The sequence below is a fragment of the Trachinotus anak genome, unplaced genomic scaffold (genome assembly GCF_046630095.1).
Source record: "Trachinotus anak isolate AG129_WGS33_773 ecotype Australia unplaced genomic scaffold, CSIRO_AGI_Tana_v1 ptg000021l, whole genome shotgun sequence".
Lineage (NCBI taxonomy): Eukaryota > Metazoa > Chordata > Actinopteri > Carangiformes > Carangidae > Trachinotus > Trachinotus anak.
In genome coordinates this window covers 16,894,394-16,908,375 of record NW_027273872.1, presented here as the reverse complement: position 1 = coordinate 16,908,375, position 13,982 = coordinate 16,894,394, and the positions used below count along the sequence as shown (strand labels likewise).

The following is a 13,982-nucleotide window of genomic DNA, read 5'->3' as shown; positions in this document are numbered from 1 at the left end:
TAAGTATTAAACAGAATTTATTTAATAGTGATAATTTGCTTTGAAAGAGACATTGAATAGACATAAATTTTACAATACACAGTTTCACCACACAGTCACCAATTTATTAAGGAGCCTGTAAACAATCCATTGTGATGTATAACAACAACAACTGTGCCACAATGTCTTTGTGAATCTGATAATGTTGGACTGACTTATTTTTGACTGTTTTAGTGAGGGTAGTAATACTTTGATGTTTTTCTCCATCCTCACATCCAGCAAGGAGAGAATATTAGAAATAGTAGGATGTAATCCAACACATCATGAAGTACACTTATCATTTGATTTATCACTTCTCATTTACAGCTGAACAGTTAAACAGCATAATGTTTGGCACATTATTTTTACCTGTGGATTAAATTGAGTCTAACTTTTTTCATTATTCAGGGAAGAAGACAGGCGGCGGGAGGATGCCCCATTTGACTGGAAAAATACAATAATTATCACTAATTCTGGAAAAAAAAAAAAACCTCCCAAAATTGATTTAATATCAGCCAATTATATAAAAACTAAAATAAAACCACAAAATATTCCAGATAATCAGTGGTTGCGTTTCCTAGTATTCTATCATAAAGTACACAGCGAACCGACAAAGAACAGTCAACATGCATTAGTTGTTATTTTTTTTGAAGGTGATGAAAAGACATTTGATGTTAAGCCGCAATTTCGAAACAAGAATTCTGGCACTAAATTCCATGTCCACACAGAGGCGATATTAATTCTAGACATTGATAAATGTCTAGAACAGAATAAACAGAATAATGGACCCAAAGTGGAAGGTATTGTGCTCTATACACCTAATAGTCCCTGCCTGAAAAGAGAAAAAGGGTGTATTGACGCTTGTATGTTTCAGTTGTTAGTAAAAGCCCAACAATGGCAGCATAAATATGGCATACAAAATATTTATGTCTTATTCACAAAGCCTTGGGGACCATTTGTACCCTCATTTTTTGAAGATCAAAGCAATCTTCACAAATATTATAACAATATGTCTTTCCAGCTGGACAGTAAAAAATGTAGTGCTTTAGAACTAAAACAAATAAAAAAAAAGTTTTTGCCCATGGTTAAAGGCAAAAACAAAAACACACTATGTCTTGATTTGAAAAATGCAAAGGATGATCTTATCAAATTGGCAGAAAAGACTAAAACCATTAAAAAACATTTGGGCAAAGGAAAGAAAAAAATTCGTCAGTACACCTTTCACCCAAAAACCAAAAAACAAATACGCGAACATTTATCCAGTAAGTGGAAGGAATGTGTTGAAAACAGTGCATTGGAACATACTAGAGCAGCACTAACAGCAAACTACAACACTGCAACAGTTGAATGTTTTCTACAAAATCTTGAGTCTATTATAGGGAACAAAAGCCCCATAATGTTTTATCAGATCCCTCAGAAGATCCTAACTAAACGGTATCTTCGTTCTTAGATTTTAAAACTATTCTGCATGTCTGCTCTGTCCTGAGCTGCTGTCAATAAATTTTTACCTTAAGACTGTGTGTGCTTCATTTACTGATCATCAACAAAATGTATCTGTCTGTGGTTGAACCATCAAACCTCTCTGGTGTTGTTTAGACAAGTGTGGACATAAGAGGACGCGTTAGTAGATGAGGACAAAGGGACAGGCTGGATAGCAGGAAGAATAGCATCCACCAGTGAACTAAACCAAGAAACAGTGTGAGTCTCCACAATTCAACTCTACAACAGGCAATAACACACAGATTTAATGTCCTTTATTAGTAGCTTTATTACTGATACATGACCATGTTAGATACCACTGTCCCAGCACACAAACTGTTATCCTTTTTGACATGGAGCTTTGAGAATTGGCACAAACAATATACAAATGAACATCCCTGTATACAATACTGATTTTAAACAGAAAATAAATCAATAAATATCCAAAAATGACACAAGATAAAAATGCAGAGCTGTAACTTGATGAGAATGTCTTCCAATTATGACATCTCCTTTTATTCAGTGCAAACATTAAATTAAGAACTCTTGGCCCTAAAATAGTTTATAACCAGTCTGAGTAGAGAACATAGCAGGATGTGAACATACAGTTTAGATTCAGACTGAAGGTTCCTTACTTTGTGATGTAGAAGAGTTAAAATGTCTTAATGTGAAGAGACAGAAAGAAAAGTAAACATGTTAATTAAAATAGTCTTACACCAGAAGTCTGCAACCATTTTCTTCTGATATTAGAACATACAATTTGTCAAGACTAGAAATTAAAAAAGCACACAGATTATTAATAAATTAAATGGATGTCAGCCCAGAGAATGAATAAGGCAAGCAAGCTCATACTGTATGTACAGTTAAAGTTTACTATTTACATTGTGTTTACATATCGTTAAGTAACTTTGCCAACAGTTGAGGTGGGGTTTGTCTCCACCTCCTGGTTCATATGAGTGTCACACTGCAGACAGCAGTATTGAGTGCAGAAGTAGTCTCATGCTTTTAAATCTCCCATTACAGAGCACTCAGATGAAACCACAACAAATGTAGAGGCTGGCAACCAGAGGAGCTCATCCCAGAACTAAAGTCTAGTGTGTTTAGAAACACCCACAGCCTGGTCTGACACTCCTTCCACATCTGAATCAACAGCATGGGGACGAGAAAGTAATTCTCAGGCGGTCTCCTAGTGTTGATTTTGGTTGAATTATTTCCATATTGCTTTGCTTTATCCTGCTTTTATAAAGAGGCAAAGTAAAATTAGTGAGAAAGTGCAGAGCTACTCCATGACATTTCTAATGTTGAACACAAACAACATACAGACGTCACTGAAGGCAGATATGTTACCACACAAACACTGGCAACTCATCTATGACTACTGTGTTTATTGGGAGGGAGAGTGCAGGCATCACCTTAAGAGGCCTGGCTATGCACAACTGATCATATTTATTCCTAATATTACTTGACCAACAGAACTGAATTAAACAGAAGTGTAATAAATAAATGATCATGGATAAATACAACCTAATAGAGTGATGTCTCAATGAAGGATAACTAAGCCAACACTGAATAAACCACTCCACCACCAGCACTGTAGGCGACTTGAAAGCCACATTAAAGCAGTGAGGAAGAAAGTTGCCAGAAGTGAGACCTGAACGTAGCAGAGCCAGACTCACTCAGAGGTATACAGGGGAAGCTAAACTTTAAACTCTCCCACAAGTTGTGAGGCCAAAAATGCAGTCAAAGAGGTTAAAATTAAAAAAGGTAAAAAAAAAAAAAAAAAAAAGATGGGCTTAATCACTAAATGACCCTGTAAAACTAGACAGTTGTTGATTATGAGCTGAACTGTAGTAGTAAGTGCAGGCCTTAAAGTTGATCTCAAACCTGTCTGTTACTTCTTGGTAAAACCTCAGGAGCCAGCTGTTTGGTGATGTTTCTGAGGATTTCTACCTCATGGACCAGTCAAAACGATACACAGGTGACCCAAACCTGGTGAACTAAGAGTGAAGAGTGAAATATTTTACTAGAAATACGGCAACAAAAACAGTCCCAATTAAGACTGTTATCAACCATTATGGGGACCTACATATATGCTTACGGGTTAAAGGAAAAAGGAGCATTAATGATTAGATTACTAACCATCTTCATACAGAAATAAAAAACAAAAATAAACAACAAAAAATTCTGAGAAAATCCCAGCTGTTAAATCTGAGTGAGACAAAATATGCAACAACCCAGTAAATGTAAAAGAGATGGCCACATATGGCTAAAAATTAAATCTGCACTTTGCTCTAAAAACCAGCAAGAGTGATGCAATTTCTGTGACTGATATATATACATGAAGTGTATATGTGTTTGTGAAGAGACCAAACAGAGGAAGAAGAGCCTGTAGGCTGTGGGTGGAGAGAGTGTAGGCCAGTGGATGAGGACAGCAGGACTCATGGTGGTGTCTCTGCAGTATTAGTTGTGGTCTTTTTCTTTGTTGGCTTCTTCACCGTCTTAGTTTGAGTCTTGCAGAGGGAGAAGAGGGCAGGAGGGAGAGGAAGGTAAAGAGTAATTAGCACAGCTGATTAAGCAACAGAAGGAAAAGAAAAAGAAAGAGTTAACATCACTGAACTATGAAGTGAAGACCTCCTTAGGGACAGATTGCCATTAAATTTGCCACATACTTTTATGTCCCTCTCAGGATGAATGTAACAACTTTTCCTCTAGCACCATCATCTGCTTTAAAAATTCTGTTTGTCCAATACTTTGCTTTATGGCCAAATACCTGAACATGGTAAACATTATAGCCTCTAAACATCAGCATGCTAGGATTGTCATTAGCTGTGTCAGCAGGTTTTGAGTATGTGCTGTGTTGCCTCTGAAAAATGACAAAATGGTCCAGGAAAAGCTCAGAAAACTCTAACTCTTAACTCCTGCTGGGAAAATATTTTTGTGACGCTGAAGTGGAAACACATCACACAGTTTCCCACTGAGATGATTTTTAAATGCACAATATGAAAATGGTGCAATTAAACAACATGAACATTAAAACCTTTTGTTGGAGATTGATTTGTTATGGATAACAAGTATTACTAAGTTGTTTAAGGTGATTTAGGGAAAAAAGAAAATATTGATAAACATTGAGAATGGGCCAAAAATAATGTAATATAAATGTTAAACCCCATTTTACCAATAACATACAATAATGTGGCAATTAAGCCTATGCTTTGCTGTAGGTCTTGCTGTTGCTCTGTGTGTGTGTGTGCGTGTGTGCGCGCGTATGTGTTCACTGGCTCTACCTCTGTCTTAGCAGCAGCAGGTTTCTTGGTTGCCTTGACGCTGGCCCCACGTTTGGGGGCTTTGTCTCCGACATCATCATCAGAGTGTTCAGTCCTTGTGTCTGATTGGTCAGAGCTGTGTTGGGATGACGTTTCATCAGCAAGGGACGCAGCTGCCAACGAGCGGGCTGCAGGATTAGACAAAAGTCAGTGGTCACTTAATGAGAGAATGGCGAGGGGGTGAGCCTTAAAGCAGGTCAAACCTGATTGATTGAAACTAGATGATTCACCAGAGAAACAACAGGGGTCAAACTTAACTCACCAGATTTTCAGAGTTCACTGTCTCTGAATGTTTTTATTTCTTAAAACAACATTAAAATGTACAATGTTTTTTCCATTCATTTACCCGATGGATTCCCAACACCGAAGCAACTGCTCAAAAGTGTGTTTTTGCAGACCAGTGCATCACTGCAGTCACAGCCTCTCACACCACCCAGTGGCCAAATTTCAAAGTTCACTTTCTGTTTCCCCCAGTTTTAAAGCTGGGTGATGGCTGAATAATAAGGGTCACACTAAAGAGGAATGTCTTCTTCATCTGGATTGATAAAAATCCTAATGTGGTCGTCTGAGTTGTATCTGTTTCAGTGCACTCACACCAAATGCTGCATGAGCAGCAGACAGCGCTTTAGCCCCTGTCTACCGCTGTGAGCTCAGTGGACCCCACAGAGAGTCGGGTGCTGCAGCACTTATTACCAGTAAGTGGAGAATAAAATCAACAGCCATTGACTAGGATTGACAGTCCCTAATCCACACTTTAAACTTTAACTCGACCTTGGTGGCATCGTAATGGGTCACTCAGATGTCATGAGATGATTGAGGGATAGTCTACGACACAATATGATGTTGTTGTTAATGTTCTGACTTATAATCATATTGTCTTGTGAAAAACTAATATTCTTAATGAGCCTACAATAAATTGAGTTTAATTAAACAATATGAAAAAGGGCAAACTACTCATGGATTAATTGATCCTGAATTAAAATTAATTGACAATGGATCACAACAAGATATTTCTACATTTTAGGGGACATGACTGTATTGTGACAATTGAGTTACAGTTTATCCTGAAACATTTGATTGGTGGAGCATGTTAAAGGTGCCCTGGGGACCTGTTGTAGCAGTTTTTATATAAAGTGGATCCTCATTTTGTTTTTGTCATGTGCGTGCACGGGGACAATGACAGACAGAAAAAGAAATTAGGAAAATACCTCAGTTTGATTAGGTTTTGGCCCATTACCCTGTTGTTTCATAAGGTTAGTGCATTAAAGTACTATTAACTAATTCAAAAGCACTATATTCGTTATGTGTTCTAAATGCATGTAGACAGAACTCTTACTTCTGTTGTTTTGCTCTACTTTTCTTTCACTTTGCTCTCCTCATTCACCTACATATCCAGCCAGCCAGCAGTGTAGTGAGTCCTCCATCCAAGGTACTCCTCCCACTGGAATCACATGCTTTTAACCCCCCCATCACTCCCCAAGTCCTCCTCTTCCCTCCCATCCTGCAGGGCTTTAAATCGCATGACTCCACTTGGCTCGACCAGCCTCAGTCCTGCTCTGATCAAAGTTAAATAAAGAAAGTCCCTCTGGGTGATACTCCAGACTCCAGTAAACAAACTGGATGTACAGTATGTACATGTATTCATTCATGCAGATGTGTGATTGTGAGTCCATGCTTCTCCACGTGAAGCTGCTAATGACTTGATGTGTGCATGTGTGTGTTGCGTAGCCTTACTCTGTCGTGCAGCAGTGCTCTTGGCTCGGGGCAGCGTGCTGGCCCCTGAGCTCATGTCGTCCATGGTGTCCCGTCTCATGCGGGCGTCTGAAGTGTGCAGAGCCAGATCATCCTCAGTATTGATGAGCGTCAGGTCCTGCATACTGAAACTCCGCAGCTTGTCTGACAGCACACCCTGCCCCTGTGCATGGCAGCAAAACCAAACACAGACAAGTTAGATTTGTGAAGCATAAAAGTATATGTTCACTTACCTCTACACAACGTTTATGTAGAAAAGACTTATTTTTTTTACTATCATTATTTGCTTATTATCATGTCTAGTGAAAAACCAAGTCCTAAGCTTCTGTAGGTAAAGGTTCATTCATTTTCTTCACTGACAATATGATGAAACAGGCCATTAAGGATTTCTACCACTTGAATGACCCCAAAACTATCCCGACTCAACTGTGTAGAGCTGCAATGATCAGTCTATTGATTGATTAGTTGATCAGCAGAAGATTAATTGACAACTATTTTGATAATTCAACAGTTTTAGTCCTCTATCAAGCAAAAAAATGGTACCAGCTACTCAAAGGTAAGGAATTACTGCTAAATTATTGTTTTATATATAGTACATTTAGTATGACATATTATATTATTATTATTGTAAATTGAATATATTTGGGTTTTTAAATGTTGGTCAGACAAAGAAAAAAAACCAAAACCAAATCAACAGATTAATCAATAGTGGAAATAATTATTGGTTGCAGTCCTAGTATTACCAATAAATAATAAAATGCAACTGCATAGAAAATATTTGCTTTACTATGTATGCAGTAAAATGAAGTAAATATTCTGCATCAAACATTAAAGCTCTGTCTGAATGTCAGTTAACTAGCATGATATGTTTATGTGACAAAGAACTCTGCACAGGACTCAGGAGTAAACAGCAGTGCTGAAGACTTAAATGGTAATATTAAAAAGAGCATTAACTAATTGCTGACACTTGTTGACAAACTACTAAACGCTGGTTTTAATGAAGACTTCCACTGAGCATTACTGTAAATATAGGACTCTTGACTTGCAGCAGCCACTTGCTATTACATTTGGCAGCACAGACAATTTACTGTTTGCACAAGCCAATCACAGTATCAGATGTTTTCTACACAGGATATTAACAGCTACCTTCTGTTTATCAATCCAGCTGTCTTCACTGGCTGCATAATGGCTCACGCTATGCACTCAAAACACTTTCAGGCTTCGAGTTTTCTCCAGTTTTATGGTCTAAACTCCAGTGATTGTGCGCTGCTTTCTCTACACAGGCTGTGCAGACATGAGCATTAAAATACATGTCGGGAAATCAGATTTACATCAAGTAGACATCGTCAAATACAGCTCTGGATTCATACTAAACACACTGAGGATGCACTGGGATCTTATCACTTACACCACATTTAAATACGACCACATACAAAATGTAATATAGAATTGAACTTTGTGTTTAGCAGCTGTCAAAATTTCCCGCTGATAAAAACATATGTGAGCAGGGAAACAAAACGTGATCTCTGTGATCACTTGGGAAGCACTGAGACACATTCTAATTGCATCTCAGCTGGATTCAGACACAATCTGTACAGACCTGGATCAATGATGGTAAGTCCAAACAGAGTGAAGATACTCCAGCAGTCAAGAACATTAATGTGAACATCAAGTATTAGTGAATTTGTCCAAGTTATGAAACCATAAAAAGGCATCAAACATCACCAGAGCACACAGCTCACCTTGGTGGCTGCAGTGACAGCAGCATTAGCAGCCAGGTTGAGACCCCTCTTTCCAAACCTCATCATGGTCTCGTAGCTCCTGTCTTTGGCCTGTGTGATGTACTCATCTATCTCCTATGGCACAGAAAGACATTTGAGGGAGAAAAGTGAAAGATTGTACAATGTAATGTACCATGTAAGCAATCAGGACAAAGAGCTATATTGTGTGGAAAAGTAAAGGAAAAGAAAAATCTGAATACTTCAACGTGCAGGTCGGTTTACATTTTGAAAAAGGCTATATGACTTAATGTCCCAATCCTACCTTCTCTTTGTTGGACAGGGTCGGGTGGACAAACTTGCGGTAGAGGACACTGGAGCCCTTGGTGTATGGGGACAGGAGCCAGATCACAAAGGCGATCTTTAGCTCAAAGTAAAATGGAAACCTGTGCAATGAAACAGAATTATAACCATCAGCAATGAGAGGAGAAGGAAAAGTAAATGCTTTGAGGAAAGTGTAGATACCTGAGTTATAAAAGAAAGAAAGGAAGATGCTGATCCAATGAATAAAAAGGTTAAATAAATAATGTGCGAGTTCCATTTTATGATGCTATAGTGAAAACAAGATACTTTAACTAGAGATCATTGTACTAAAAACATCAAGAACACTTATCACCAGATACACACATGAATGCGCTCTATTGATATTATATAAGCTGTTTATTTAGTTGGGCATGAGGGTCACAGTAATGAGCAACTCCTGACTCACCATGATAGGAGCAGGTCTGTGGCTGTCTCTGCTGTGGTGAACAATGCAAATACTATCCAGTACATCATCCACTTCACCTGGACACACACACACACACACACACACACACACACACACACACACACACACACACACACACACACACACACACACACACACAGGTGAAGAGTGAGACCAGAATAACAAAAATAGCACATGAAAACACACAGTTTCCAGTGCGCACGTGCTGAAACACGTGGAGCTAAACAGGAGCTACACACACAGACATGCCAACGCAGAAATACAACATATGTTTCACTCCTTTCAGATCACATCAGTATGCATGGTTAATCTCTGCAGATAAAGGAAATGGGGGCATCGTCTAAACATGCGGTGAACTAGGCACTGATTAGCTTGAGAACCAATGGAAATACATTAACAACAATCAAACATATATCACATGTTACAGAATTAGAGAAAAGCACTGGATGGTAATGGTTTGTTTAAAGGCATTAACAGCCCACAGGCATACAGCCATATAAACACACATAATGCTGAATCATTTGACTCATTAGAAACGAGCCAAACAAGAGGAAAGAGGAATGAAAACATCAGTTCTAAAAATGGCGTCCTTCACTCTCTCTCTCTCTCTCTCTCTCCTCTTCCTCCTTCCCTCATTCGCTCCTTCTGTGGCCGTCTGCTTGAGCAGCGATTGAGAGGGGGGGTTGCCATGGTAACCCTCCAGGAGGAGACTGTTCTCTAGTGCAAATCTAGGCGGAGAGCCAGAGTGCTGGTATCTCCTCCTCCTCCTCCTCCTCCTCCTCCAAGACCCCCTCTCTCTCATCCCTTGCAGTGATGAGGTAAACAGGGAGGACCCCGTTTAATTTACAGACACTCAGCTCTTTTTTTACTGGTTTCCACTGGCAACACTGGTCATGCCATCCTGAGTTCATTACCACTTTATTTGTTTTTATTTAAAAAGATATTCACTAAATTTTTCTTTTTTTTTTTTTTTTAAATAATGGTACCAAATCTCAAACTTCCCTCCCAGCTTGGTGTTGATGTTTTAAAACTGTGCTAAGATTTAAAGTGTCAACAATAAGCTGACAGAAAATCTGGAAAAATGCAGGCGCAAATGGACACCATGACAGAATCTGGGAGTGTTCATTTGAGCTATGAATCATTTAGGTATCAGGGGATTGGATAGCATCATGCAGCTAACATGTTTTGGATGTCAGTCACTGGCCAAATGCCCACTAGATCATTGGTTCCCAACCCTTTTGGCTTATTTCCCACAGACTAAACACAGAAATGCTACAAGCCATTACTAGTTAAAACAAACCGACTTTCCCTTTTGAAAATGATTTGACTTTAATTTTTACAGGCCTGAAAGGGTGAACTATTGAATAGATATAGAATATGCTGGGAACAATTGCACAAGATGCAGATGGTTTTCACAATCTGCAGAATGGCATGACTGTTATGTAATCATCAGAAGAAGCAAGAACATTGATATAATTTTTTTACAGTTGATAAAAATAATCATCTCAGACAGACTGAAGAATACCAACACACTACTGTCTTGTTTCAAGGTCAAAATGTTGTCATGTCCATGTAGAATATAAGAATTAGGACTGACACACAGATATGTGGGCATTATATTGTTTTTGTGTCATTATGGTGCCATAGCGACCCCATTTTGAGAAGGTTGGCGTGTCCCAAATTAACGGCCCTGCCATGCTTATGACCTTGTCTGGGAGGGCCTGATAATTTTTCATTAGTCTTCATGTGTTCAAAGAAACAGACCAGTCAGTGTGGCCTAAGTCAAAACAGAAATGAAAAGGTAATAAATCTGCGTCTGTCTGTGGGATTTGTATATTTCTTTTCAAATGTGTATTTTCAACTTCAAACACGAGTGTAAAGATTGCTGACAGTAGCCTGGGGCATAATATCCCAAAAGTCAGGGGTCAATAATAGGTCTGCTGTGATTTAGTAACTAGAAGTGATACTCACATATTCCTTCACATTCTTCGTTTTTACAGCCTTGTATGAGGAGTATGCTGGGTAGAGTGTCCCAAAGGCAAGGCTGAAAAGAGCAGAGAAACCGGGGTCAGAGGAGAGGGAACACAGCCTCTGGGTGCTGACGCTGACACCTCACAAACATGTTTCTGCCTAAAAAGCAGGTTGGCCATGTTTGCTCAGAGCTTATGCAAACACAAGTAGCTTTCTGTACTACTTAAACACTGTCAGTGTCCACGTAGATTTGTTCTGAGTGGTGATGCCATAATAGAGAGGTGATGGGCAGTGGCTTGTCAAAACACAATGGCCTGATAATCATGGAGTCAGGAAGACTGCAGCGAGACAAAGTGGAAAAACACACAAAAGTCTGCCAGGGGTGGGTCAACATGTGTTAGTGCGCGTGCAGAGTGGAACACTGCACACAGAGCTGTGTTTTTGATGTGCATTTGGTCGCATCCTGTGCCACTGTGGTGATTTGTGCTGATGTGACAGGATGCTGAATGCTCTGTGAGGGGACAACAGGGAGAACACAGTTCAGAAACGTCACCTGTTTGTGTGCATGCTTACAGTGTAAGCCAGTGATTGCGACTTTTAACACTTGATCTAAACTAAGGATTGAATGTGTATCACACCAAGTCTCCTAATGAGGCCTGTGCTCCCAGCTGTTGGCAGCCTTAACAGACGTACTGTTTTTCTCAGCATTTAAGTAGGTCCTGTGTCCCAGTATGTATCTGAGCTGCTCAGTCATGAGTGCAGCGCCTCTCGGCTCCGTACAGTAAGCTGAGGCGACTAATAGCAGGCCTCTAGGCCAGTGGACTCCCTCAGCAGACACCCTGCGCCTCTCTGTGTCCCAATCTCTGGTTCGCTTGTTTGGATTTGAGGGCATCCTGTCCTCTGAGACTCTGATATAGTTATTGGAGTTGTGCCGCCTTTTGGTCTGTTCAGTTTTTAGGTTAGGACAAATCATTTCATTGTAGCACAACACACAAAAGAGGCAGCTGCATGTTTAAAGCAGAATAAAGGTGAGAAACGATTGATCTAGTGTCGAAATGTGCAGCAGCCATTATGATGCACATCCAGTCACATTGTTTGTCTCCCAATAGACGCATGGCTACCTGAGGTGCAGTGAAGCGGAAGAGCCAGCTGGAAGCCACTAAAAGTAACAGTTTGCCAATGTTATCCTCTACTTATGTAATCCAGGCCAGCAGAATATTTATAGGAATGAAACAACAGTGACATTTCTACACGTGGGCCTTTCAAAGACGCCATTGCAGCTATGTATAATAATCCAAATGAAACGTACAGCATCTGTGAAATATAGGCACATCTAGCTGTCAGACGACACAATATCCTGGCTTAAAAAACCAGAGCAGTCACTTAACAATGAAAACATAATTAATGCAGCATTGTAAAAGTGTCTGCATAGGGGATCAGGATGATGACAGCTGCTGGCTTTAGTTGAGTCATCCACACTGTCGGGATGTGGGGCGTACAGGTGGAAGCCGAGGCCTGAACTGCTGATGCTGCTGCTTGCCTGAACACAGCAAGGCATCCATCCGAGAAGTCTCTCCAACATGTTGTAATATTGGAAAAAAAAATAAAAATACAAGTCATCCACATTTATCTGGCCAGTTCCTGAACATGGGCCTAACCATGGATGGGTGGACACATCCCTGAAGGGGCTGCTGCTGCCATCACGTTTTACCAACTCATGTTACCAGATGGTGCTGAGATGCTCAGTCACCACAGCAGCAACACTCAGGCTGGGACATTTTAAAAGGCCGTGGCAGGCAGTTTGGAGTCTGTTTACTTGTCTGAAGCGAGGCTGGCATATTAAGCAGGTTTCACTTGTTTCACGCTTAACAACTCATTTCCCTGCCAACACGTTATCTGTCAGGTGGTCTCAGTTTCTGGCTAGCCCCAGTCGTTAGCTACCAGCGGCTAGCAAGATTGCACTGCATCACTGTGCTAATTAGAGACACGGAGCAACGGTTGCTACGGCTAGCATGGACAGCATCTTAACCAGGTGCCTCGTAAACATCTCACCCGCAGTATTTTTCCTACATTTCTCAAATGTAACTGCACACGGGCAGGAAATGGAGCCGAGCCTTAGCTAGTCGGCTCGGCATCAGACAGAGGATGAACCGAGGAGCCGCTGCTCTGCCCTGGCGCTGACAGACGACAACAGATGCAGCCCAGCCCGTACTCACACAACTATCCTCGAAATGATCCAGGATACCATCTTGGTTGACCGCCGACCGTGCGCCTTCCGCTTCTAGGAAATGTAGTCGGTTAGCTAGCGGGCTAGGTGGCCCCCCATTCCCCCCTCCAGGACGCGGTTTGTCGTGGTGTGAACCGGGAGGCTGGCCGGTGCTGCCGCTCCGCTCCGTGCGCCGTCAGGTGGGTGAAGCAGCGGCTGAGGATGTGCTGCAGTCTCTGGCTCCTCCAAGCTGCTCCTGTGCTCCACTGCCGCCGGAGAGACCGGCTCTTAAAGCGCCAGGGCCGAGCGTGTCAAAGTGCGTCCCACTGCCGCCTCCGTCCACACACATGATCCAATGAGCTCACTTAATTTAGTGGGAATAATAATGAGAGTCAGTGACAACAGGCGGGTTTGTGATGGAGTGGCTATTAAAGACAGTCAACATGTATAGTTATAAAACACCTGATATAAAATAACAGGTATTTGTTGGTTCTAATAAAATTCGTGCTTCTCCTTTGTTAGGTACCAGTGCCCCATTTCTGTGGTCCACTTACTAATTCAGAGAAAGCTAGGCCACACAAAACAGACATGAGCCTTTATCATGCCAATTAAATTGGATCATTTCAAAAGCCACTTCCAGCGGTGAAACAGCAGAAAACCTAAGGAAACTTTGTTGGAAATTAATATTTTAATTTCTCACCAGCTTGCTACATGAAAAGGCACAA

The 13,982-nt window shown here is 40.7% G+C and overlaps 1 protein-coding gene across 1 annotated transcript; it reads right to left on the bottom strand.

Annotated features, from left to right (window-relative positions):
• Positions 1–1,757: 1,757 nt before the first annotated feature.
• On the bottom strand, positions 1,758–13,515 carry reep2 (receptor accessory protein 2). Its single transcript, XM_071506621.1, has 8 exons — positions 13,268–13,515; positions 11,052–11,124; positions 9,060–9,136; positions 8,616–8,736; positions 8,315–8,428; positions 6,555–6,735; positions 4,782–4,948; positions 1,758–4,007 (listed from the first exon to the last, which is right to left on the bottom strand). The coding sequence occupies exons 1-8, from the start codon at positions 13,297–13,299 to the stop codon at positions 3,936–3,938; spliced, it is 837 nt and encodes a 278-aa protein (XP_071362722.1). The 5' UTR covers positions 13,300–13,515; the 3' UTR covers positions 1,758–3,935.
• Between the last annotated feature and the right edge of the window lie 467 nt (positions 13,516–13,982).

Bases quoted from the DNA above. Each gene is read 5' to 3' on its own strand.
- reep2 (XM_071506621.1), bottom strand. From the start codon at position 13,299: ATGGTATCCTGGATCATTTCGAGGATAGTTGT. The intron at 9,137-11,051 runs GTGAGTATCACT...GTGTGTGTCCAG, and splicing joins CGAAGAATGTGAAGGAATAT to GTGAAGTGGATGATGTACTG. The intron at 8,429-8,615 runs GTAGGATTGGGA...TCTGTGCCATAG, and splicing joins CCCTGTCCAACAAAGAGAAG to GAGATAGATGAGTACATCAC.